The 27482-nt window shown below is 42.3% G+C and overlaps 1 protein-coding gene across 2 annotated transcripts in view; it reads left to right on the top strand.

Annotated features, from left to right (window-relative positions):
- The window catches only part of WDTC1 (WD and tetratricopeptide repeats 1), a 59589-nt gene that overhangs the window by 16911 nt on the left and 15196 nt on the right, over positions 1 to 27482 (top strand). For both annotated transcript variants that reach the window (XM_030219068.1, XM_030219067.1), the window contains exons 4-12: positions 1987 to 2033; positions 4490 to 4601; positions 9034 to 9221; positions 11141 to 11323; positions 15023 to 15117; positions 16261 to 16376; positions 19783 to 19855; positions 20377 to 20473; positions 22746 to 22919. In XM_030219068.1, coding sequence (XP_030074928.1) covers positions 1987 to 2033; positions 4490 to 4601; positions 9034 to 9221; positions 11141 to 11323; positions 15023 to 15117; positions 16261 to 16376; positions 19783 to 19855; positions 20377 to 20473; positions 22746 to 22919 — 1085 coding nt within the window. The remainder of the gene's footprint in view (positions 1 to 1986; positions 2034 to 4489; positions 4602 to 9033; positions 9222 to 11140; positions 11324 to 15022; positions 15118 to 16260; positions 16377 to 19782; positions 19856 to 20376; positions 20474 to 22745; positions 22920 to 27482) is intronic.

The raw sequence follows: 27482 nt of genomic DNA, 5'->3' as shown, positions 1-27482 counted from the left end.
AAAAATCCTGACTCTGCTTTGCTTTCAGTTTCATATTAAGGAAAGTCTAGTCATAGTGGACAATGTTCAGCTAAGCGTGCAGTGGCGGTACCTTGAGAACTGTGCAGTTCTGATTCCCCCCCCCCCCCCCCATTATTAAAAAAAAAAATAGAACCAGTGAAGGGCAACCAAAATGAATGGCATGAAGTTTTCAGTTTGGAGATGGCTGAGAGGAGCAGTAATTTTATAGGCCTCAGTTATGTGCATTGTAATGGGTAAAGAGAGAATGGTGGGTTACCCTTTTAAAGTAGTACTGAGATCCTGGGATAATCCATAAAACTAATAGGTAGCAGATTTAACAAATTTCACCATTTTCAATTTATAAAATTCTTATGATGAGACTAACAGTCCTGAGTTAGTCTCATCACAATAAGAATTTTTAAATACATAAAATCAAAACCAAGTACAAAACAATCAAAACTAAGCCGTGGAATCTGTTGCCAGAGAATGCAGTGAAGACAGCATAGCTGGGTTTAAAAACCTGTTCGGGGAGGCCAAGTTCATGTAGAGTTGGGGAAGCCAACTGGTAGCAAGCCAAAAAAAAAAATCTGAGCAGAGTTCCTGCTAGGGGGACTTGCGATCTAGTGACCATTGTCCAGCTTAAGAGCAGATGCTCAGCTTGATGGCTCTTCTCTCTTCTGAAAATTAGTTGCTAGGTGTAGTGCTGTAGCAGCAGTTTGTCGTCCCCTTCCCCCCCCCCCCCCCCCCCCCCCAAACTAAGATTAGACAGTGATAAAGGAAAGAACTTCAACCCTTCTTTGGAACTGAGAGGCGTTTAAAAAGGTAGTTTTGGATGGAATGTTGCTACAGTTAGCATGTAGACTATACTGAGAATTATAGGTCAGAATGAGACGTATTTTCAAAGCACTTAGGACCTTGTTCGCTAAGCCGCGCTGTAGGCGCACTACCGTTTATGCTAGAGAGACATATATATTCCTTTGGGTGCCTTTACTAAGGTGCGCTAGCATTTTTTGCGCATGCTAAACAGGGCCCTTGCTAAACAGTGTCCTGAATACAGATCTGAAGTAGGCAGGCTTTGAGTGTATCTTTCTGCTTGTTTTTTTTGTTTTTGTTTAATTACTTAAAGCAATACAGAGCAGGAAACAAAAGAAAAACAAGAAATAAACTGCTCTCCCTTATCCCTCAAAATATGGGGGAGTGGTCGGTGAAATATAAGGAGAATAAAAGGTAAATCAGATACAACAGGAAAAGCCAAGAACATGATATATCCCATCAATTTACAAAAGTACAACCTACTAGAGAAGTCAGACACCACTACCTCCTACTTTCAATTCCAAAATTGCCTTTAACTGCTCAGGTGCAAAGAAAACATACTTGATCCCCAGATACTTAATAACAAAATACAAAATTGAAGAACCCAATGTCAAAACATCTGTCTCAAAGCCAAAAAAGTCCTTCTACGATCTTGGGTCTGCTTGGTAACAGGGTAAATCCAGATCATCTTCCCATAAAACATTTGAATTCCTGAAATAGTCTCATTTAATGAATTCAAATCCTGTTCAAACACGACTGATATCAACAATGTAGCTCTTTCTGAGTCCTCCGGCAATGATGTCTCCAAAATTGCAAAAATATTTGTCTTCCATTTTTTGATCACACTCAAAGCCCCCAATCGATCTCCCTTCTCTTTAGCCAAAGTGGGAAGAACATTTAAGCACTTGTATCAAATATCTTTTGAAAACATCAGATCTACTTGTTTTGTCCTCACTGTGTGCCAAGGCTCCCCCATCAACCACCTTGCTTATGGCTTCTTGGTAGAAAACCTGAAGTCTTCATTTATGTCAGCAGTTGATTGATTGAATCTGGTTTGGGTGCCTTGGAGGGGGGAAAATGCAGGTTGTGTGTATAGCATAGAACTGTACGGCACATGATTTGTGGATGGGTAACAAGGGATCTCTGTAACACTCTGTTCCTTCACCTCTTCAGGGTCATGCAGGGTGTGTAAACTGCCTGGAATGGAATGAAAAAGGAGAGTAAGTGCCCCATTTTTATCAGATTCCCTTCATTTTCTTTCTCACTTGAAAATGCCATTTCTTGGAGGGAAAAGGGTAGGGAAGTACTACTACTACTTAACATTTCTAAAGCGCTACTAGGGTTACGCAGCGCTGTACAATTTAACACAGAAGGACAGTCCCTGCTCAAGGAGCTTACAATCTAATAGATAAGAGTGAGACAAATATAGGACAATCAAGCCATTGTGACATCACTGATGAGGTTGGCTCTTAGGCATTGGTGGAATGAGGCATTATGACATCACAATCTCAGCTCTGGATACCAGAGACTGAAACTCTTCACACTAAGGGGGGAAGTGGGCCAAGTATAGGACAGTCGAGCCATTGTGACATCACTGATGAGGTTGGCTCTTAGGCATTGGTGGAATGAGGCATTATGACATCACAATCTCAGCTCTGGTTAAATCACTGCTATATGTAATACTACTACTACTACTTAACATTTCTAAAGCGCTACTAGGGTTACGCAGCGCTGTACAATTTAACATAGGACAATCCCTGCTCAAAGAGCTTACAATCTAAAGGACAAGTGAACAGTCAGTCCGATAGGGGCAGTCTAGATTTCCTGAAAGGTAAGAGTTAGGTGCAATAAGCTGGCGTAAATTTGAAATGTAATTCTTGTGACACATGTTGATTTTATATTGTGATAGTTTTTGTCCTGAAAGAATGGACTATAAGCTTCAAATTTTAAAGCCAGTTTTTTTTTTTGTGGAGTTGGTATGCAAAGGGTTTTAACAAGGTAAGAAGACTCCTACCTGATTTAAATCCTGCCACCAGCCCAGGTACATATTTGGTGGCAGTGTAGTGGCTAGTGCCGCTGAAAGTATGCTCGGACTACTTACAGGGCTACATCAGTTGTGCCAGGGCAGAGCCGGGACTTACCTGGTTAGTTGCAGTTTTCAGTCCACTGATTGGGTGAAGGCAGATAACATTTGGAAGCCACTTATGACCTGGATATTTGGTGATGGTGCCTAGATTAGGCCTGGGTCAGATTCCTCTACTACTACTACTACTAATTTCTATAGCACTGCTGTACACACAACGCACAAAATGGTCCCTGCTTGATAAAGCTTAGTCACTTTTATAAACCACATTGAGCCTGCAAATAGGTGGGAAAATGTGGGGTACAAATGTAAGAAATAAAAATAATAAACCCATCTGACTACTGCAGAAATACTTAATAGGTGACTTTTGTTACTTCCTACTAAGACACCTAAGCTTTACTGGCAAAATATTCAAGAACTTTTTTTCCCTGTCCTTAACACACATCTGGTCCCATTTTGATATAATCTTGATGGGGAAAACAAGATTAACCTTGTTTTGAGTGGTGGTCCTTAGGTACAGGATGATGGTGATTTACCTAAAGATCACGTAGGCCCATTTTGAACTTTGTCCCAGTTCTCTTAAATCATAGTCCAGTGTTGCATTCGCTAGGCCACTTTTCTCAAATGCAATTCTGCAAAAGCTCTATCAGTTATTGCTGTGATCCAGCAAGCCTGCTGATGTGGCATGTTCTGTCCCTGTTTTAACCAGCATTTGACTTCTCTGAGAAGCAGGATGGAAGGGAGGACACACTATATTGTAGAAATCAAGATTAAGCAATGATCATACCATAGATACTTTTTTTTTTTTTGTTGTTGTTGTTGGTTTACCAACACTTTTGATAATTTTTAACTTACCTCTCAGAAGATTGTATATATAATCTGCCCCCCTTCCAAAGCCACTATCAGTTTTCTCATGTTCTTGTTGACATGCAGTTTGGAGGCTCTTACAAAAGACATGAAGCTTCTGACCAAGCTATGTATATATTGCAGTAAGAAGGGCAGGATAGTTGTAGGTGTAACTTATTTTACACTTTGGTTACACTAGTCTTTTTATGTGGAGGGGTAGCCTAGTGGTTAGTGCAGCGGGCGTTGGTCCTGGTAAAATGGTTCGATTCCCACTAGCTCCTTGTGACTCTGGACAAGTCACCTAACCCTCCATTGCCCCAGGTACAAATAAGTACCTATGTAAATCACTTTGAATGTAGTTGCAAAAACCACAGAAAGGTGGTATATCAAGTCCCATTAACAAGATTCCATGCACGATCTCAGAGTAGCAACATTCCATGTATATCCCCAAAGAATATTAAGATTCCGGAATCCCAAAGAGTAAGGAGTGGAGGAGTAGCCTAGTGGTTAGTGCAATGGACTTTGATCATAGGGAACTGGGTTCAATTCCCGCTGCAGCTCCTTGTGACTCTGGGCAAGCCATTTAACCCTTCATTGCCCCAGGTACAAAATAAATACCTGTATGTAATAATGTGAACTACTTTGATTGTAACCATGGAAAGGCAGTATATCAAGTCCCATCCCCTTGCCCTTTTTTGCACATCTTTGCCTCTGATACTGTGCTTTTTACCCCCATCTTTCTTTCAGTTTATTGGCTTCTGGCTCTGATGACCAGCACACTATAGTCTGGGATCCCTTCCATCACAAGAAGTTGCTGTCCATGCATACTGGCCACACTGCAAACATCTTCTCTGTTAAGGTGAGCATGAGCTGCAAGTGACAAAGGGTTAAGGAAGCTCTTGTCCCTGTCAGTAACCTCCAGAAATGAGTCTCATCGCTGAAGATGTGTGTGAGATTGATTCTGGCATCAAGGGGTTTTGGAGTACATCATATCCACAGGCTGGTCCTGTTTTCTATCTTCCTTCTCAGTAGAAGGTGTGGTTGGTGTTTGGAGGGGAGCTGGCTTACTGTTATAATAATAATCTGGGGAGGAAGAGCTGGATTGTAGTAGCATTTGTGGATCTTAATTCAGAAGTATTAAGGGATGACCTGTGCTGTACAGCATGTGGTCACTTATTTCTAGAACAATTTCAGAACCTTCTGACCACACTTGTACAGGAGTGGGTTGTGTAAATCATCCAAATATGAGAAATACTTCAACAGTTGGCTATTTCAGGCCACCAGTATTTTTCACCTTTTCCATTCTGCATGTTATGGTTTATAATGGTCAGGGATTTACCCAAGTAGGCATAGGGAAAGCAATTACTGTGATATCATCTAATCTCAAGAGATTTCAAATCTTACGAAACATAGTAGAACCTTCTAAAACACGGTAGCATGTATATCGTGTCGAGCATCTCATTTTGATCATGCCTCGCCTCTCCTCAGACAGCTTCATTGGTTACCCATTGACTTCAGAGTTACAGTTAAAATTCTAACCTTAACCCACAAAGTTTTCCACAGTGGTTTCCCTGGTAATCCCTTATACTCCCTCGCACACTTTGTTCACTAAATGATAATAGGTTAGTTCATTGTATGTGACTTTCTGAGCATTGGTTAAAACCTCACCTTTTTAACAGGGTTGTTTTTTTTTTGTTTTGTTTTTTTGCAGTAGACTTGGGCTGGCTCTGCAATGGGAGACCAGCGTTAATAGATGGTGGTTGTGTGTTTTTTTTTTTTGTATGTATGTACTTTGACTCTCCTTCTTGTGTGACTGTTGTAGTTAGGAAAGAATTACCTACCTAAACCAATCTACAATTGGAGTTCTTTTCTACCTCCTTATTGTTATTGTAAACGGCTTTAATTTGCTTGCAACAAAAGCAGTATAGCAAATAAACCTTGGCTACAGAATTTTGTGTTTGTAAAGCTTTGATTTGAGTCCTCTGAAGCCCCAATAACAATACATTTGCATAGCCAAAACATGGAGTAATTAAACTCTGTACAATCGTTCTAAAATCTTGTGGTTTCACATTCTTCACTCACCAATTACAATTTAAAGGAATGAACGGAAAATAAAACAGTCATAATGCCTCTGTACTGATCCATGGTGCCTTGAGTATTATGTACAGTTCTGGTCACCTCCTATGAAAGAGTGGTGCTGAGAAGGATGACATACACAAAAGGGTTTGGAACAACTGTCCTGTGGAGGTAGGCTAAAGTGGTTAGTACCCTGCATTTTGGAGAAGAAATGGCTGAGAGGAGAGATTGTCAATAGACATTTCTCCTGAATTGGTGAGAGTACTATTTTGAAAAGGGTAAACTTTTTCATAAAACTAGTACACACTTCTTCATGAGGCTAATAGGTAGGAAGAAAGACTAAGGATGCTAGGGCTTTTCAGCTTGGAGAAGAGACGGCTGAGGGGAGACATGATAGAGGTATATAAAATAATGAGTGGAGTGGATGTGAAGCGTCCGTTCACGCTTTCCAAAAATACTAGGACTAGGGGGCATGCGATGAAACTACAGTGTAGTAAATTTAAAACAAATCGGAGAAAATGTTTCTTCACCCAACGCGTAATTAAACTCTGGAATTCGTTGCCGGAGAAAGTGGTGAAGGCGGTTAGCTTGGCAGAGTTTAAAAGGGGGTTAGACGGTTTCCTAAAGGAGAAGTCCATAAACCGCTACTAAATGGACTTGGGAAAAATCCACAATTCCAGGAATAACATGTATATAATGTTTGTACGTTTGGGAAGCTTGCCAGGTGCCCTTGGCCTGGATTGGCCGCTGTCATGGACAGGATGCTGGGCTCGATGGACCCTTGGTCTTTTCCCAGTGTGGCATTACTTATGTACTTATGACTTTTTTAAAATTAATCCAAAGTAATTTTTTTTTTTATTAGCAGTTAACCTAGCTGGATTATGAAAAGGGCTTAGACGGTTTAGACGGTTCCTGGAGGAAAAGTCAATAAACCATTGTTCTAGACTTAAGGGAAGCTGCTGTTTTTCTGGGTTTAGGCACAAGGAATGGATATAATGTTTGAGATACCGCTGGCAATAAGATGCTGTGTCTGATAGAGCTTTGGACTACTCTAATCCAACATGCTATAATGTTCCTTGATGCTACTCATTGCAAAGCAGGAATAGGAAAGATGCCTCACATATAATACATCAAAAATAATCCAGACCATCTGCAGAACCTATCGCCATAGGTATTCTCCAGGCTTTAAGAAAATGAATAAAATGTGGTGGACCATCAAAATGGGAAGATAAACTTTAGATGAGATTCAGTGAAAATAAGTGAACATTTTTTTTTTTTTTTGGAAGAACCCTTTGGGGATATTGTACCTTTTGTGGTGTACACTGAAGTAACGTGTTGCCACTTGTGGTAATTTTTTAAGTATGGATAATATGCTGTTTAATCAGAGCCAGTGCAAAGGTAGTAGGCTCACCATAGGTGAATCTACAGCCTTATACCTCCACTCCATGAATTTGATAATTAAAACTCCATCACGATCATCGCACAAACGCCTTATGAAAATGCAGGTTAAAGTATGTGCTGATAGGTTCTGACAGCTGCACAAATTCAAAGAACCGTTATTTTGCTCCAACTACAGTTCTGTGCTGGCCCCATAAAGTTGCTGCACTAGGTGACTGGGGTTCCCTAAAGTTGAGCCTGCTTAGTTGTCTAGTAGCATTTAGACAATCGCTCTAGTGCTGGGACTTCAATAGTGTTACATCATAGTCTAATTTCACGTGGTTCAAAAAATGTTGTCCTGTTAAAGAAGAAACAGGAAAATATCTTTACGTAGATCAGAACAGGTTTCAAAGGCGTAGAGCATGATGCTCGACTTTACCCGTGTAAGGCTGTCTTAAGTAAAATGGTCAACCTTTCCACATTTTGGTTTCACACTTTAGTTTTATTCATAACCTTTTAAATACAAATGGTAGTTTGTACACATTTTTATCATTAGATTAAGTCTTTTATGTATACATGCTCTCCTTTTTATTGTAGAAGCGATACTGTGATTTATTCACACTGTCTGCTTTTCCAGCAGCCTTTTTCTACATAGCACTACAAACAGGAGCTTTGTTATTCAGAGGTGGGTGACTTTTTGGTGTGGGTCCCTGTTTTATACATAGATCATCTCATAAACTTTTTATGAGAGCCAGGTTATTGTTTGAAACATGCAGGTGATGTACAGGGCTTTTTTTTGTATTATGCCTTTGAGTATACATAGTATAACTAATATTTTTGTATATTCATGATTCAAATATTGATTCCCATGAGTATAAAGTTCATGTATAAGTCCACTCTTATTTTACATTCTTGAAGTCTGGTTTTTTTTTTTTAGCATACGTTTTATCTGCAGTAATATATTTTTCTATTTTTAGTTTTTCATGTTTGTTTATTTGTTCTCTTGTATAGCGATTTTGTATTCAAACACGGACCCGTGTCAGTGGGTTCCGCTGAAACACAGACCCATGTTTGGTCAAGTTTGTTGCTTTTTGAATAAAGAATCTTTGTTCTTCTTACACATGAGAAGTCGTGTCATCCTCTACTCCTTTGGAACCTATCAAAAAATGTTAGAACATACTTAAGCCATACAGGGTTAGACCAATAGAAGCAGGATACTGGGCTAGATGCACCAACAGTGGGCAATTTGGGTCACAAGTACCTGTCAATCCTAAATAGTAGCAAGATTCATTCTATTAATCCCAGGGTCAAACAGTGGCTTTACCCATGTTCCTTTCATAATCTTAGGCAACATGAGCCTTTCATTTCACAACGATGTAGGGATTTCTACTTCTTTTTTTTTTTTTTCTTGAAGAAGGGCCTCTGAGGAGCACAACACAAGACCTCCTCCCCCCCCCCCCCCCAAAGGCCTATCTGAAGTCTCAATGGACAAACAGAATGCATCATCCACACACTGTCATTCAGTAGTTCCGAGTCTGGACTTGTTCTCAAGGAGTCCAGAAAAGTTGACAGCTTTTTCTGAGTGTGTGTATCTTCACCCTTGCATCACTTCCTGAAAGTCTGTGTCAGAGCCATAAACAGCTTCAGCCAGAGATGCTGATGGGAGGGTTTGTGTGGTTGACTTATCCTACTGTCCATGGAGAACTTTCATTACAGGTAAGCAACTCTGCTTTTCCCATACTTTTCCTTGTATAGCATGCACTCTGAAATCCTCCATGTGTAAGTCACATAGTTCTGATATTGTTGCTTGCCTGTCTTGTTTTTTTTTTTTTTTTTAGTTCCTGCCACATGCTGGTGACAGAATCCTAATCACAGGTGCTGCTGACTCCAAAGTGCATGTGCACGATCTGACTGCTAAGGAAACAATTCACATGTTTGGAGATCACACGAACAGGGTAAAGCGTGTTGCCACAGCACCAATGTGGCCTAACACATTCTGGAGTGCAGCAGAGGATGGGCTGATCAGGTGAGATGTCTTTGCACTGTCTTCTTGGCTTCCTTATGTGATCTATCTGTATTGCCTTATTCTTTGCACTTTTTTTGGTATTTTATTAGGTGGTGGAAATTTGTTTTTGTATTTTTTTTTTATTAAACTCAGAATCTGGCAATTTCTCCTTGGAATTAAAAGCTAGACATATGATCCTTTTAAATAGGGGTTATTTGAAAAGGGGGGCCAAAAGGTAACTGTTATGGAACGTGAGGGAGGGCCCATGGACTATCTGGAGCCTCTATAAATTAGATACACATGGGGAAGCCTTTCAGGACCATAGACCACAATTCTGTGATGGTTGTGGTCAGATTGGAAATCCGCAACAGGGCCGCAATCCCTATAGTACACACTCTGCTCCCCGGCACAGGATGGAGACCATCGGTGAAGGGGGGGGGAGCACAGAGCTGAACTGCAGAAGGTGGAATAAGCCTAGCGGACTAGATTCATGATGATGTATTAGCATGAGAGTTCTCAGTTAGTTGAAGTCCCAAGGCGGAAGAGGCTAGAGAATTTATCACTAGTTATACATGTGGTAACTGTTACCAGTTTTGGGTTTATTGGAAGGAGGGAGGGAGCGGAGGGAAAAGAAGTTTTATAATGAAAAGTTTATGGCTATTGATATGGATACACTAGAGGCTCTATGGTACAGGACCTAATGAGGAGGTCTGATTGGATCTATGCTTAATCTGTATTACAATGGATTGTTTTTTATGAATGTTCCATAATAAAAACCGTTTAAACATAAATAGGGGTTATTTGAACCTGTTACATCATATGAAACGTACACATTGTGGGGTTCACTTATTAAGCTGCGTAATGCCCACCTTAACTGCATAAGAAATATGGTGGATAATAGTATGAATTCCACCTGCCACCATGTTTTAATTGATGTGTAGTTTAATGCTGCCTCAGTAGGTGGCGCTATCTGCATTGTTTTTAAGTGTGTCTGTTGACTGTATGGTAACTGGGAATGCTTAAAAAAGAGGTTTTGCAGTTAACTGTGTGTTAAGAAATAGACCCTTTTACGATTAGACAGGTTCCTTGTGCTACTTTTGAGCTTCTAGGCCATTCAGAACCTGCTCCTGATGTGGAGAGAGTATTCTCAGCCTGTTGTGCCCTGGGCCTTCATTTATGGCTGCCTACAGATCTCTTCATTCTTGATTTCTTTCCTCCTCCCATTTAGTCCAGCCATTAAACCATGGCCAGTGAAAGGATATAAGGCACCCTAAGTAATCTTTACACCTTGTGTACTCTGCTAGGTGCCCTTTTAAGATTTTGTTCCATCTAATTTCCAATCATGATCACTCCAACATTATCCTTCCCAGAATGATCCTGTAAGAATCCAACTGGATAGCATGCTTCTAAATGTGAAACTCTGCCATCATTATGTATAGGTACACAGTTTCCAAAGTCATTTATCCAGGTGAGGCAGTGATGGTTTCATGAGTTCTGTGTAACTGTCTAGACCTATTTTGGTTTTACTGCTGTTCGCGGACCCTCTGCAGCTGACTCCCCTGCCTGCCTGCCTGCCTCATGGTTAAGCTAGCCCTGCATTGTACATTGAATGGCTTTCTGGCTGAGGCACATGAAGACTTTGTTTCCCTTCAGGAACAGCACCTATATGCCACTGAATTTGCTGTCTGTTTTAAAACTGGTTTTATACTATATCTTTGTGATTACTAGTGTGTAACTAGTGGCTACTTTTTCTTTTCTTTTTTTTTTTTTTTTAAGAACGGGCAAGATTAGATATCCATATCTGTAGTAGTCCGATGGGAGCAGTTCTCAAAAGTTAGTTGCAAATGTAGTTAGTATAACAAAGTTATTACCACCACAGAGCCGGTCTAAATCTTCCTACATATTTTTTTTTCTTTTTGTCTTTCTGAACTACCCTGTAGGCAGTATGACCTCCGAGAAAGCAGCAAGCGCTCTGAAGTGCTAATCGATCTGACAGAGTACTGTGGACAGCTGGTGGAGGCAAAGTGCCTGACTGTCAATCCTCAAGACAACAACTACTTGGCAGTGGGAGCCAGTGGGCCCTTCGTTCGGATCTACGACATCCGCATGATCCATAACCACAGGTGAAGGCAGACCACCTTTAAGCCTTTCCTGTAAATACTCTGAAATGCTGAGCAATCCAGTCCTTTCTAGAAAGATCTTTAGGTTCATTCAGTTTAACTGGAGAGAGAATGAAATAGTTACATGCAGCTGACTTTTCATTGGTTTAACCAAACACCTTTTTTGTGCTTTAGGGCTTGTGTGCATTTTAGCAAACTGGTATTAAGTATGGAGTTCTTACTACTACTACTTATCATTTCTAAAGCGCTACTAGACGTACGCAGCGCTGTACATGAAGAGACAGTCCCTGCTCGACAGAGCTTACAATCTAATTAGGACAGACAGAACAAACAAGAAATGAGGGAATATTAAAGTGAGGATGATAAAGGTTCTGAGCAAGTGAATAAGGGTTAGGCGTTAAAAGCAGGGGCGTAGCCAGACCTCGCCGGGAGGGGGGGCCAGAGCCCGGGGAGGGAGGACACTGTTTAGCCGCCCCCCAACGCCGGCCTGCCCTGTCGCCGCAAATGATACCTTTTTTGAAGAGAGACTTCCTTCTGCGCTCGAGTAGCGCCTTTCTTCAATGAAGTTCCGGCGATCAGCTGTTTCGACACCAGCGACATCGAAACAGCTGATCGCCGGAACTTCGTTGAAGAAAGGCGCTACTCGAGCGCGGAAGGAAGTCTTTCTTCAAAAAAGGTTTCATTTGCGGCGGCGACGGCGGGGGAGCGTTGGTGGCGGGAGGGGGGTTGAAGGGGATCGTGGGGCAGGGGGCCAGGGCCAAATCTACAGGGGCCCGGGCCCCCTCAGGCCCCACGTAGCTACGCCACTGGTTAAAAGCAGCATCAAAAAGGTGGGCTTTTAGCTTAGATTTGAAGATGGCCAGAGATGGAGTTTGACATACCAGCAAAATGTGTGGGGGGTTTTATTTTTTAAATTAAAAACGCATAATTGGATTAGTTTTCTCTGCTGCTTGGTTTTTAAATCGGTGTAAAAACTGGCCTACTGAAATCTGGTTGCCCATTCAGCTCCACTTTTCTACTCAGTATTGCACTGTCTTGACTTAAACCTGACTTCAGGTGAATCTTACCAGTCAGCAGCTTACAGGTGTGAGCTGACTCCAGCAGAGCACCACAAGTTTTGCAGAGACTTTAGGATCCTCCTAGCTTCTAGAGAGGAAATTAAAACACAGTTGGATATTTGCGATCCTTTTATATTACTGAATATTGAAGGGGGGGATAGGGGAATATCTGAGAGGTAACAGAATGATTTTGTTTTTCTGTGAAGGAATTTTTTAATATTAAGATGACAATGGTTCAAATGTGTTTTATAAGTACAAGGGCCTTCATGTCAATGAGGCTGCAGACAGGGCTAATGAAAGTTGGGGAAAACTTCCAGTTAATGTAAGGCTCCCTTTTACTAAGGTGCGCTAGTGGATTTAGTGCATGCTAAAGCCCATAGGAATAAAATAGGCTTCGTAGCATTTAGCACACAGTAATCACTGGCACATGCTGAGTCCATTAACACACCTTAGTAAAAGGAGCCCTTAAGAGCTAAGACCTTTTTTTAAAACCGTTTTTATAATATAAAGCTAGGCTGTCTGCAAGTATTTATTGTGGATAATTTAATGAGCAGGTAATTAGGGTTACCATATGGCTCCAGAAAAAGGAGGACGGATTGAGCCAGCCGGGTTTTACTTCCATTGCTTTCCATTGAAAGCAATGGAAGTAAAACCCGGTTGGCTCAATCCGTCCTCCTTTTTCTGGAGCCATATGGAAAACCCTAAGCAGGTTGAGAAATCCATGGTTATGGTATTTGGTTTAATGCTATAAAAGCAGGTGTTCTGTAAAGTGTTCTAGATTTAATGAGATTTTTTTTTTTTTTGTGTATGTTGTAAGCAGTTTGCAGTAATGTCCTTTTACATCACCATAGTTAAACCTACATTAAACTAAATTCAGTGGCTCAGCAGCAAATGCATTTGCTGAATAGAAGACCTAGGTAAAATTTTCTGTGCTCGTCTGATACTCCCAAAGATGTCTAGGACCAAGAATGGTGCAGAAAGTACCTGGGTAGGGGAGTGGAGTCTTGAGCATTATATACCCCAGGTTCTGCAACTGTGTTGGGGCACATATACTAGATTCTAGATGGATCTGGTCTGGAACAGGTCATGGGAGACTTTGGCAAGGGCTGTTCTCTGTTACAGTGAAAGCCAGATTGTAGTAGACCAAGAATATTTCGAAGGCAAGACGGCGGTGGTGAACAAGCATATTCAAGTAGCTTGGCTGGGATAGAAATATGATGGCAGATAAAGGCCAAATGGCCAATCCAGTCTGCCCATCCTCTGTAACCCCTAACTCTTCCTTTTCCTAAGCAATCCCACATGCTTATCCCATGCCTTTTTTTTAAATTATGACAGTCCTCAAATCCATAACCTCCACCAGGAGGCCAGTTCACGCTTCCACCACCCAGGATGATAGTTGAAAGGACAGGCAGGGTCCAGTGGAGGTCTAATAAGGAGTACTGTAACAGCATTTTGGAAGGTATTAGGAACCGTTGCAATTGAAAGGGACAGATAAAGGGGGACAATGCTGAGAAGAGGTAGGAATGGGATAAAAAAAAAACAGGTAGTGAATTGGGAGGAGGAGGAGAAAGGTGTGATTTTTAGGAAAGGAATAAAGGTTGGCAGGGGTTAAAGCAAGGTTGAAAATGAAGTGAATGGAGGTGACCTGGCAGAGAAACTCAAGATTAACCTTGTCATGGAAGAATTTGAGCCATAGTGTGGGCAGAAAATGGAAGGAGGGAGGTGAAGGGGCAGATGCTGGAGACAAGTTGATCAAGTGGATATAGTACAAGAGCAGACCAGAAGGAAGTCGGCAAGAATTGGAATGTATGAAATTGGCATGGGAATTTATCCAAAGGATCTCAGCAGAGTGGGCACAGGAATGTAGATAGCAGATTCTGGAAGACGGTCAAGGCTGGGGTTTGGTACCTGTTTACAAAATGGTGAATGGGAGTCTCTCGAGGAGAAGAGAATATTATGAGGGATGGCTTCACTGACAGACTGATCACCTAGATTGAAAAGTGAATGTGGTGGAGAGAGAGAGTACAAGGAATTGAGCTCCTTTTCTACCTATTCAAGTTGGATTAATACAGCAAAGAAAATCGGTGCTGCTACTTAAACTATTGAAAATCAGTCATTTATCTTCAGATTTCAAGATTTCTTTTGGAGGGATGGGGGAAGAAGAGAATAATTTAATAATTCTTAATTCACATAGTTAACTGATTAAAGTATAGGCTGATTTAGTTATGGGTTTTTTTTGTTTTTTTTTTTTATTGCAGTCACATGTAGGGGACAAATTCTGATCCATGGGTTTTCAGGCAGGTTACCTTAGTCATTCTTTCCCAGGGTTTTTTGAGATCCGATACGAATCCTCCAGACGAAAGCTGAAAAATATAAATTTTAGTATGGCTTGGAATTTAAGGACTAACTTCAAGAAGGTAAGCATTTTCTGGTGTAGTGGAAGCAGGCTTCATTGATGTAAGAAGCAGGGTTATATCAGATGTACAGTGGTAGAATCAGGACTGAAGCAGGCGTAGCCAGATGGTTGAGGGACAAAGGAGTGGGAGCTGATAGCTTTTTTTTGTTTGTTTGTTTTTTTAAACTTTTATTTTAGGTTGTTAATTTCTATAATGGATCTCAACATATATTTTTTTTTCCTGTGTAGGAAAAACCTAAAGCAGAGCCCTTTGACTGCAGTCCACACTTTTTGTGACCGCCAGAAACCAATCCCGGATGGGGCTGCACAATATTATGTAGCAGGTGAGCTGCCTGTTAATATTTTCTCCCTGTTTGTCACTTTTAACCAGATTGGCTGGTTAAAAGTAACAAATTTGCTGAGATTGGCTTATTTTTATTTTTTTTTTTGCTTTCCTTATGTGATCTTCAATTCAGCTTCTGATGCGAGTCTACTCCCGTATATAAATAGCTGTAAGAGTCTACCAAAAGTTAATCAGATCCAGGCCTTGAAGGCACTAGTGTGTATATTTAATTTCTAGAAGCTTTTGTCTACATATGTGCTATTGCACTGTTTTCTTTCTCCTTCTCTCTCTTCCCCCCCCCCCTCCCCAAAAGGTTTAGGAGTGTTATTGTGTGGTGTTGGGTAAACCTTACTAAGCTCTGCATTGCAAGGTCTGGCTTCTGCATTTTAATAGCTAGCCAAGCCAGGCATTCAGCTGGTAAGAGGCACAATCCGTGCAGATCTAATTGTATAGCTTGCTGTTTTGATGAGATGGCATGGAGCCTCCCCCCCCCCCCCCCCTTGGTTGAGGGGTGGGGTATGAGGGATGTACTAGTTTGGGTTATTCCACACCCAGGGCTTATGTCCTGGAACAGTGTTTCCCAAGTCCGGTGCTAGAGTACCCCTTACCAGTCAGGTTTTCAGGATATCGACATGAATATGCATGAACTTGATTTGCATACACTGCCTCCATTATATACAAATCTTACATGCATATTCATTGTGGATAACCTGACTGGCAAGGGGTACTCCAGGACCAGACTTGGGGGGAACACTGTCCTAGAGCAGTGCTTCTTAACCCAGCCCGTGGGACACACCCAGCCATTGAGGTTTTGAGGGTACCCACATTGAATATGCATGAGAGTTGCCTGTACTGCGTCCTTGGTGTATATTCATTGTGGATATCCTGGAAACCTGACTGGGGTACTCCGAGGACTGGGTTGCGAACAACTGCCCTAGAGATGTGCAGCTGTGGAATTCAGCACTAAATGGGGTTTCTGTCAAAATGTTGATACATAACTGTGTGCTTCTACCCAGCTGCCCCACCTTCTCTTCTCCTCCCACTCCCCACCATTCCATTTGCTGTTAGCTGTCTGCCAAGCCTTAGAAAACTGAGGGGAGCGCATGCCATATTAAAATAACTCCGACCACCTCTTTCTCTGCAGGACACCTTCCTGTGAAACTGCCTGACTATAACAACCGTCTGCGTGTCCTAGTAGCCACATATGTGACTTTCAGCCCAGATGGGACAGAATTGCTGGTTAATATGGGAGGCGAGCAGGTAAAGTGACCTGTCCACCGATCCTTGGCATGTAATGATCCATGTATAAAAGAGAAGGGGAGGATACTTTTTTTTTTTTTTGGGGGGGGGGGGGGGTTCTTCTGATCCTTTGGGGGGGGATTGTTGCTGCATACTAATTTTCCTTCTACCACCTCCCTCTAACCTAGTTTCTATCCTTACTTTTACTTTGTCGGTATCTTGGAACATTACTTTTCAGAGGCCCTGTCTTAGTGCCCTGTGGTGCCTTCTACTACAAGTCCTTTATTCTTAAGTCGCCATTTATAAAATGATTACTGGACTCAAAACCATCTGGAAACTTAGCCACCTCAAGAAGCAAGATGGGAACATTGCTTCATAGAAAGGATGCTGGAGGCATAGAATAGCTGCATTGTTGAGGTCGTCGGTATACACTCCAGGGCGGTTTGGGCAACTCCAGCCCTCAAGGGAAGGGAAACGGGACTTGATATACCACCTTTCTGTGGTATTTTGCAACTACATTCAAAGCGGTTTACATATATACAGGTACTTATTTTGTACCAGGGGCAATGGAGGGTTAAGTGACTTGCCCAGAGTCACAAGGAGCTGCAGTGGGAATCAAACTCAGTTCCCCAGGACCAAAGTCCACTGCACTAACCACTAGGCTACTCCTCCACTCATTCCACCAATAAGAGCCAACCTCATCAGTGATGTCACAATGGCTTAAAGTCCATTGCACTAACCACTAGGCTACTCCTCCACTCATTCCACCAATAAGAGCCAACCTCATCAGTGATGTCACAATGGCTTGATTGCCGATACTTGGCTCACTTTTGATACTGTGATGTCATAAGGGAAAGGGGGATAGGGAACTGGGACTTGATATACCACCTTTCTGAGGTTTTTGCAACTACATTCAAAGCGGTTTACATATATACAGGTACTTATTTTGTACCTGGGGCAATGGAGGCCACAATTCAGTTGGGTTTTCAAGATGTCAACAATGAATTTGCATGAGATTGATTTGCATGTACTGCTTCCATTGTATACAAATAGATCTTATGCATATTCATTGACATCTTGAAAACCTGAACTGGGTTGTAGCCCTCGGACATTCTTTCCCACCCATGCTCTAGGGGGAAAGATGTTTTTAGCAGTTTAGGGCTGGGAAGGAGGAGTTACTGTGCAGAGCTGACTGCAGATGCACAGGGTTCTTTATCTTCCCCTGGATTGTTAGGGGGTCAAGAGGTTGAATCTAATGAATTGCTGGTCATCTCAAGATAAGACTAATCATTCTAAAGGTCTGCCCCTGCTCTGCAGTACTCTTGATTTGATATACATGAAGAATCTTAACATCTGAGTGATGTGACTTTACTCGCTTATCTCGTGCCCACTGAACACAATGTAGAATAGACTACTTTTTTGATCTCAAGAGATTTGTTTTCTAAATTATCTTCAGCTGAAATTGGTTCCTGTGGAGTTTCCGATCATGCTTTTTATTTGGATCCAGATGGTTTTAGGTCCTTTGAAGCCAAATGGTTTTCATTGGAAATTTCCACTGAACCTCTACTAGGACCAAACTTTTTGAATCTTCTTGCAAAATAAGTGGGGAAAAATTAAAGTACCATAACAAACACCACGTTCATCGGCCATTACTCTATTGGGATACAGCTAAAGCTGTGCTTAGATGTGAAATCTAGCAAATGGCTTCCCGAAAGAAGAAAGAGAGCAAGAGTCCTATAAACAGAACCTTATAGTGTGTGGCAGGCAACATTGAATGAATTCATCAGAGGGCTACCAAGTCTCTGACCAACTATTTTTACATGGTAGTAAGAGTGAAGAGCTATTTGCCCAATTAGTTTAGTTGTAGAACTTGAATGGCCTTGCTTGTTTATACACAGGAACATAGGGTGAGTGCAGATGTGGGCATTAATGCAATTTTTAAGCAATTCTATGGGATTATATGCACCCTCTGATGGTACATTGGATGGATTCATGTACTTAGACAATTTAAATCTCCTGTGATTTCCCATCAGCAACAATCATTGCTTAATGCTCCTATCTCAAATGGAGAACTGTCTTTTGATACAACAGGGGAGGAGATCTGCCGGCAAGCGGAAAACTAAAACACCCCACGGAAAAACAGGAAAATGCAGAGAGTGGGAGAGCGACCAAGGATGCCAGAAACTGGAGGATGTTCGTTAATGAAGAATTTTATTAAAAGTTTTGAAGACTCGACACAACGTAGTGTTTCGGCCGTCAGGCCTGCATCAGGAGTCTGCCGTGCAGTGCTTCCAACGGATTTTTCCTCAACAGTCTTCTTAAAGACTACCTACGTTCCTTTTGAAGAATCATCCTTAATGTTATTCAGCAATACTCTGCACAAGAGACTGCTGTGAGATCTTCAAAGGACCTCCATCATTATTGCTCTGCAGCATTCTGCACGGCAGACTCCTGATGCAGGCCTGATGGCCGAAACACGACGTTGTATTGTCTTCAAAACTTTTAATAAAATTCTTCATTAACTAACATCCTCCAGTTTCTGGCATCCTTGGTCGCTCTCCCACTTTTTGGATACAACAGGGCAGTCTTTGAAAGGGTCCAGGACCAGATCGACTCTGAGCTGAATTCTATAAAATCTTACAGGAAAAGATTGGGCGCCTCCACTGTTTAACTGTATGGTTTAAACTAAAATAGTACTGGAGACATTGAAGACTGCTCGGATGACAGTATTATTGAAACCTGGAAAAGATCCTTGTTTATTGCCCAATATCTCTGTTGAATTATGAAACTAAGAAGTAACTGTATAGTAAATAAGCAATAATGGTAAAATAACCAAGAATAAACATAAATACAATAAAAGAGGTAAATTAAAAACAGTAAATTGAAACCTTTATAATAGAACTACCATGAAACAGTATAAAAAAATACACATTTGACAGCACTGGAATTCAAATATCAGAGAATGCAATGTGTAATCAGTCACCCTATGTATTAAAGGCTTGAGAAGAGCCAAGCTTTTCACCTGCTTGCAAATAAAAGCATGTAAAGTAATCCCCCCTCCCCAACATCATAACAGACAATAGTAACAAGGCACCATCTTGACAAATCCGCCAGTTCTGGAGAGCCTGTGTTCTTATAGCAGTACATGGCCGGAAAAAATGAACAGTCTTAACAACCCCCCCCCCCCCTGCTGTGACACCGTGAAGACAGCATCAATATGGTAGTATGGTGTTGCCAGTTAAAAATCCAGCTCAGTAAGTATTAAGCTACGTGCTCATGATGGTAAAGATTGTATATAAACTCCCCAAATTGCCCAAGATCATTTCTTACACTTAACAGGCAAGCTTGAATGGGCCTCATCTTACTGCTGTCGTGGTTTATTTCTGTGACTTCTGCAGTTCTCACTTTTTATTTTTATTTTTTTTAGGTATATTTGTTTGACCTAACATTTAAACAGCGACCATACACTTTTCTCCTGCCAAGGAAATGCCATTCTGTTGGTGAGTGAATGTGTTGGGGGTGGGGGGGTACTGGTTTGTGCAGAGGGGATGTTAGAAGGGGCTGGAGCAAGATAAACCCTATGCAAGAGTGCTTTGGGGGGGGGGGGAAGAAGATGCTCTGTCTATTATACAAACAAACTGGTTTGCCTCCTAATTCCGATTCTATAGTGTCCTTAGCATATATTTTTGAAGAGACCTTTTGAAAGAACATTTGCTTGGCTTGACCCTGTATTGTCCAACCAGTAGTGAATCAGAAGGATCACTGGTACTACACTGAAATACAAAGGTTAAAATAGATTGGACCATTTAGCTCTCATGCTGAGCTGTGATAAGTCCTTGATATGTGCTAATCACGTTTGGTTGTTAAACTTCATTGTTTGGTTTTGGGGAGTTTTGTGTTCCTGTTGGTGTAAGACCCTTGTATACTCAGCCTTACTAAAGACTCGAGATATCAAATTGGCCTGTTGTCCTCCTTGACGTGGTTTAGAACTTGTATTTTTCCCCCCTCTTTGTAATCCCAGAAATACAGAATGGAAAAACCTCAACAAATGGTGTGTCAAATGGAATCCATCTTCATAGCAACGGATTCCGATTGGCAGAAGGAAAAGCACATATAAGGTAAAGAGACCATTATAATGGACAAGCTTGGCTGGTGAATATGTCCCTTTTTAATCACATGGGAAGAAAGGGTTCTCTGGTCTATGATATTTAGACTTTAGTTAGCACATGCGTTGATCTAACCAAACATTCATATGTATGTAGACTTCTTTCTTATACATACTCTGAAAGGCAACTTCAGAGAACTGCATTAGGTCCTATCGCTTAGTTTACCAATAACTCATGACCTGCAAAAATTTAATCTTCATGATTTGACTGGTTAGTAATCTGGTAAGAAGTGTCCAGTTTTCATACATTGAACAGCCTGAGAGGCCTTTTACTTTTAGTGGCCAACTACAGCCATTTGTGCGGTACGTGAACCCTTTGTCCATTAAATTTGCCACCACTTATTAGGTATAATGGATGTTATTCTTTCAAAGATGGCCTGGTGTCATAAGAGTCCAGTCACCGGGTCATCTCGGTTGTATTTTTAGGATGATGGGATAGGGCAGGGTTAGGTTAAGGAAGGTGTTCCTGAATATAGCTTTTAAAACTTAAAACGGAAAGTAGGGTTGTGGGGAAGGATGGTAGTGGGAGGATTAACCGCCACCTGAAACTGAACATGGCCAAGACTGAGCTCATTGTCTTTCCACACAAACCCACTTCTCCTCTCCCTCCACTCTCTATTTCAGTTGACAATACCCTCATCTGCCCGCAACATCGGAGTCATCTTCGACTCCTCCCTCTCCTTCTCTGCACATATCCAGCAGACAGCCAAGACCTGTCGCTTCTTTCTCTATAACATCAGCAAAATTCGCCCCTTTCTCTCTGAGCACACCACCCGAACCCTCATCCACTCTCTCATTACCTGTCTCCTTGACTACTGCAACCTACTCCTCACTGGCCTCCCACTTAACCATCTATCCCCCCTTCAATCCGTTCAGAACTCTGCTGCGCGCCTTATCTTCCGCCTTGACCGATATGCTCATATCACCCCTCTCCTCAAGTCACTTCACTGGCTCCCGATCAGGTACCGTATACAGTTCAAGCTTCTCCTACTAACCTACAAATGCACTCTATCTGCAGCCCCTCACTACCTCTCTACCCTCATCTCCCCTTACATTCTACCCGTAACCTCCGCTCACAGGACAAATCCCTCCTCTCAGTACCCTTCTCCACCACCGCTAACTCCAGGCTCCGCCCTTTCTGCCTCGCCTCACCCTATGCTTGGAATAAACTCCCTGAGCCCATACGCCAAGCCCCCTCCCTGCCCAAATCCTTGCTCAAAGCCCACCTCTTCAATGTCGCTTTCGGCACCTAACCATTATACCTCCATTCAGGAAATCTAGACTGCCCCAATTTGATTGACTGCACTTTTGTGTCCTTTAGATTGTAAGCTCCTTTGAGCAGGAACTGTCCTTCATTGTTAAATTGTACAGCGCTGCGTAACCCTAATAGCGCTTTAGAAATGTTTAGTAGTAGTAAAATGGGATCATATGTTACCCAGTTTTTTTGCTGTACGATGTTCTTGCTTGTTACACTCTTTTTTTTTTTTTTTTTTTTTTTTTTTTTTTTGCAAGCTTATTATGTAATTGCTTGATGTCTTTGTCTAGACTTGTTGTTCAATTGTTAGATGTTGGGTGCTTTGATCCTGAATAAAAATCGTTACACCTTTAAATTTGCCACCACTTTCAAGTCTTTCCTGAAGGTTATTGGTCAGCCCTTTTCACTTCCCTAGGTCTTTGTATTGTGCATAACATTGGCCTTAACCCTTCTGCTGCATTGCCATTATGTTCTCCAGTCATGCTCCTAGCATGGAGCAAAAAAACCCTTCTTTCCATAATCCCATTTTAAACTGATAATCTGAAGCAGAGAGAGAGTGCTTCAGAGCAGTGTATTCAGGAGTACCTGAGTGCACTAGTGCTTATGTACATTAGCTAATACAGTGGCTATGTGTTTGATACATGGAGCATGCTGAATTTTGTTTTATGCAAGGTAGCTAATAAGCTCACTGCTCTAGTATTACCCTGGGCTTTATCAAATATACTGTGGCATGATGCATCTTCTACTAAAATGTGTGTGTTGGGGGGTTTCCCCCCTTTTTTGCATTAATGTATGGTCCACAGAGCAAAAGAAATTGCATTTTAAGTAGTATGATAGAGCATTGCATCTTTTGTGGGAGGACACATGTATATACTGTCTGGCATCCATCTTGTTTTTCCTGCCTTTAGTTTTGCTTTTGGCTGCTCTGATGTAGAGAACATTTAATCCCTCTCATGCGTTCTGCCTGCAGCTCACAGATGGAGCTTCCTCCCCACCTGGAGAAAGTGAAACAACGAGCCAATGATGCCTTTGCCCGCCAGCAGTGGAGTCAAGCCATTGAGCTGTACAGTCAAGCTGTGCAGAAAGCCCCTAGCAGCGCCATGCTTTATGGAAACCGTGCTGCAGCCTACATGAAGCGCAAGTGGTAAATGGCATGGGGAGAGGATGTGGGAACAAATGTCTAGTAATATAGTTATACATACTAGCTAGAACTGCCTTTTTAGATAACAACAATTGTGATATGTATGCCGTTCCTTTCTTTCCAGGTGAAAGTGGTATATAAATATTCCTAGGTTTCATGATTAAGTGATTTGGAAGACTCTTGTTTGCTTTTAGTGAGAGGTACGGAGGAGAATACCCTGGAAAAACTGGCAATGAGCATGCAGGAGATTAAAATCCGCATATTGATATCCTTGAAACTAGACTGTTACCATGTTTTGGGAGGGGGTTCTTCCCTGCCTACACACATGTCAAATCAGAACTAGGTTTGCTGTAGGGGACACCTCGAGCATTGTACGGTTTGGGGATGCTACTCAAGGCTGAGTGTAGTTATGTGTCAGTATTTCAGATGTTATCTGGCTGATGTGCACACAAGTAGCAGATAGAAAATTGTGGCACAAAAAAATAAATCGTGCTGAAATAAAACCCCAGAAATTTATAAACTTTGTATTTTGGAAATTTTACTTACTAATGATGATGAGTCCATAATCTACACCTGCATGGGAGTTTTAATATAGATCCCTACCGTAGAAGTGTACAAGCCCACCCTGTGCCTAAGAGAACACCTGACCCTTACAGAGGAGCTAGGATTCATTTAGAGGGTAATTTTTCAAACTGTCTGCCATGCTACAGAATACACCTTTATTCAATCTTTGCAAAAATTTTCAAAGTGAAACCAGATACATCCCTAAGGGAAGGATGACTTCCAGGCTTTATACTTGAAAAGGAGAAGGGACAGACTCCATGCAGTGGCGTTCCTAGGGGGGCTGACACTCAGGAAGTAACCTGTTCCGGGGCAGAGGGAGCATGGAACGAGCGAAGGACAGGTGCGTGCATGCACCCGGGGCGGACTGCACCCACCGCACCCCCCCCCCCCCCCCCCAGGAATGCCACTGACTCCATGGTTCAGTCCTTCTCATCTGTCTACCATCTCTGCCAACTGCAGTATGAACAACTGAGCTGGACAGAACTATAGTGGATCCTATGATGTATTACAGGGCTCTATGCAGTCCAGGCTTCAGAAATGAAGCCAGCAAGTGCAGATAGCAAGTGTTTCTGTCAGAAGAGGGTCAGGATGGAGGCCACACACTTATTTACCCTCAGCCCTGCACACCTTTGGATCAACTGTGATTATAATTTTTTTTTTTTTTTTTAATAGAACAGTCCAGTGTAAGAATTCACCAAATGCTGATTGGTGTTCAGCAGGGTGGTGTATGAGTGTTGCAAAATACATCCAGTCTGTTCTCTAAAATGTACTGCAGCTCATTTGAACAATTTAGTTAAATTTTTCACATTTTGCAGAGTTTTTTTAATCTGTACCAGAAGTATTGGCAAACCTAGCATGTTGCAAAGACCTGCCACATGGGGGTAGTCCTGTGCTTTGCTTAATAGTGGAAAGGAGGCCACAGTGGTGATGTGAGGGACATCCAAGCGTATTCGTTTGCAAACACATTTTGAGAAACCAATTCATTGTATTTTAGATTCTTCCACTGAATTGTAGAAAGCATTGCCTGTATCCAACACAGGTTGCTTAGGTAAAGTCTCTCGGCATGTTTAGTCACGAGCCTGTGAGATAACGGGGGCAGAAGTGTCATTTCGATCAATTATTACAGTTGCCAACAGTTTTGGTCCTAGTTCCTACCTCAAGCTGTTACAAGGCCTTATATCCCATTTTCCTCCAAGAAATGAGAACAGAGTGCATGCAATGGAATAATCCAGTACAAGATCAGCCTGTCGGTGGGGGGAGGAATAGGTCAGCTGAGGTTTTTTTTTTTTTCATGGGAATATTGACAGGAGGCTGATTTTAGTGCAAGTTAGAAGCGTCAGTTCACACTAGGTTGCAGTACTGCGTTCTCATGGGCTTCTGTAATTGTGTTGGGAGTTGGAGACAAGGTTGTTGTCCATACATCTGAGCTAACAGCCTCAGCATTCATTAAAACTGCTTTGTCTAGTTAATGTTTCTCACTAATTCTAGATGCAAAAAATTGTACATTTTTTAGGTATGTGTAAATACTCTTTTTGAAGGTTGAGATCTGCTTTCAGATGTTTATCCTGTCCATGGATGGCTTGGAGTTTCAGATGGGTTTTCTGTTGTATCATTCACTAACTCATGTGATTTGTACAGTGCACAGGTGTTTTTTTTTTTTTTTTTTTGGGGGGGGGGGGGGGTGCTGAATCTAGGTGCAGGGAGGTTACGTACCCAGTTGAAGGTCGTATAGGGGTAGATTCAAGAGAACACCAGAACGTAGGCACATAAAAATGAGCACCAAGTGCCAAAGTTCCTGTTTCAAATGTTTGTTAAAGATTTGAACTTGTTACAATGTGCAGTGATTAGAACTTGTTGGGTTGGTGGTGGCCCAGGTAAAGGGATATGAGCACACTACGTATACCATAAAAAGAGCATGAAACATGCAGTTTGCTATCAGGATGGCTAACCCAGACTGTGGGGAGCTATGGAAAATCTCACAATTTAAACAAACGGCCTCACAACTCAGAGCAATGGTGTCAGCCTATCCCCAAAGGGATTCCTGACAATTATCATTGGCCCCACTAAACTATCTACCTCCAGAAAAAACAAGCAAAAAAAAAAAAACCTCCTGAAATGGAGAAAAAGTTGCTAACTAAATAAAACGGAGAAAAATAGCAAAACCCACACAGTCTGTGTTTATCAAAAAAAAAAACAAAATATCCACAGTTCCAACACACACTACTGATAGTTCATGACTTACATCAAAATACAGTTCCATAAGACTTAACTTGACTGAAGAGGTATTTTTCCCAGTAGCTACTATTCCAGTGCATAAAAGAACTCTTACATATATAGTAACATAGTAAATGATGACACAGAGTCTACAGAGATGACCCTCGGTAAAAGGTTTCTATCACAGGTTTCTGATGGTGCTGTGAAAAAAAAAAAGGCAGAAAACAAAACGGCTAGAAAAACAGATCGCTTAGCTGTAGAGAAAACTTCAGAGGAGCTTCAACCACTGTCCGTTGCTCACTCAAGCCATACATCTTCTAGCACACACTATAGCACAGGATAATACATCCTCGACAAGGGTCCCACTTGTTTCGAACTCTTCATCAGGAGGAATCAAACGCACTTCCAGCTTGGCTCCATGATGGTGACAGCTAGCACGCTCATAAAGAACATCCCCTTTGGTGATGTCAATTTCACAACCATAGCAAGAAATTAGAGAACCTCGGAAAACAGCCTCCCATTCCATAGGTGCATTTAGACCTTGCGGAGATAATTTTTAATTTGAAGATCCACTGTTGTTCCCTTTGATGTAAACTCCATGAACTATCATTCTCCTTAATTTGGTCAATCGCAAAACCGCTTACTGTTCAAAAAGCATGTTGAAACTCCTGACGATGCTTCACCAAAGGCATCTTTCTAATTTACCAGTCTTAATACAGTGTTTGTGCTTAATTAGCCTAGTCTTCAGCATCCGCTTGGTTTTACCAGTGTATTTTAATCCACATGACTATCATATAAACCTCTTGAAGTACAAGAAGTAGAGCATTTGATATCAGTCCATGTCGGAGATTATTATCCCTCCCTTCTACTCTACTATTCTCATTTGTATCTGTTTTCCTCTGAGTTCTTTCTCCGGGTTCTGTAGACCACATTGAGCCTGCATGTCTGTGGGGATAATGTGGGGTAGAAATACTTCATAAATAAATAAAATCTGGATACTTCTTAAGTAATAGCACAGATCACACAGTTAACATGTCCAGGATTTACCACTTCCCTTTGAGACCACACATCAGAATGGCATAATAAATTAGACAAATTGGTACCCCTAGAATGATTTAAAACGGATTGTATCACTTCAAACGCCTCCAGTTGGGGAAATTGTAGTCCGTGGGGACTAAGATGGCCGCCAGGTAGGAAGCTCTGTGGTGGGACCTCCAAAGGTCTTAGGAAACGGACCTACCTGCGCTGTTCTGGGCCATCCTAGGCTCGACCGGACCGGACCGAGGCTTCGTGGGAACCGACTAGGGGGCCACGAGTTGACTGCGACTGCCCTGGTGAGCGCCAGCGAAGGCGAGCGAACCTGGGGTCCGTGCAGATCAAGGCGAGTTTCCCCGGTCTGAGGTTCGCTTCCCCGGCGCTTCCGCTGCAGTGCGACCCCCCGGGAGAGCCCGAATCGCGGGTTGACGCCGAGTTCGCCGATCCGTGAGCTCCGTGTGCTCACCTCGGCCGTCGTGCTCCCCGGCAGGAACTGCCCGGGACCGTGTCGGCTAGGAGTTGGAGGGAGTTCGCCTGTGGCCTGTAGTGCGGGCCCGGCCTCGTGGCGCGAGCCCGGTCCGGGCGGCGTGTGGGCCTCTTCAGTGGGTGTTCGCGGATCTGCCGGCCCAGCGATCTGGGGACCCACCGCACCACCGCAGCGATCCCTGGCCCAGCAGCCCGACGCCCACGTTGCCCTTCCCGCCGCGTGGCGCGGCCAGCCTCCACCGCGAATCTTCCACACTGGGCTGTCGG

This window comes from Microcaecilia unicolor, chromosome 11 (assembly GCF_901765095.1).
Source record: "Microcaecilia unicolor chromosome 11, aMicUni1.1, whole genome shotgun sequence".
NCBI lineage: Eukaryota > Metazoa > Chordata > Amphibia > Gymnophiona > Siphonopidae > Microcaecilia > Microcaecilia unicolor.
This window is presented reverse-complemented; position numbering and strand designations above follow the sequence as displayed.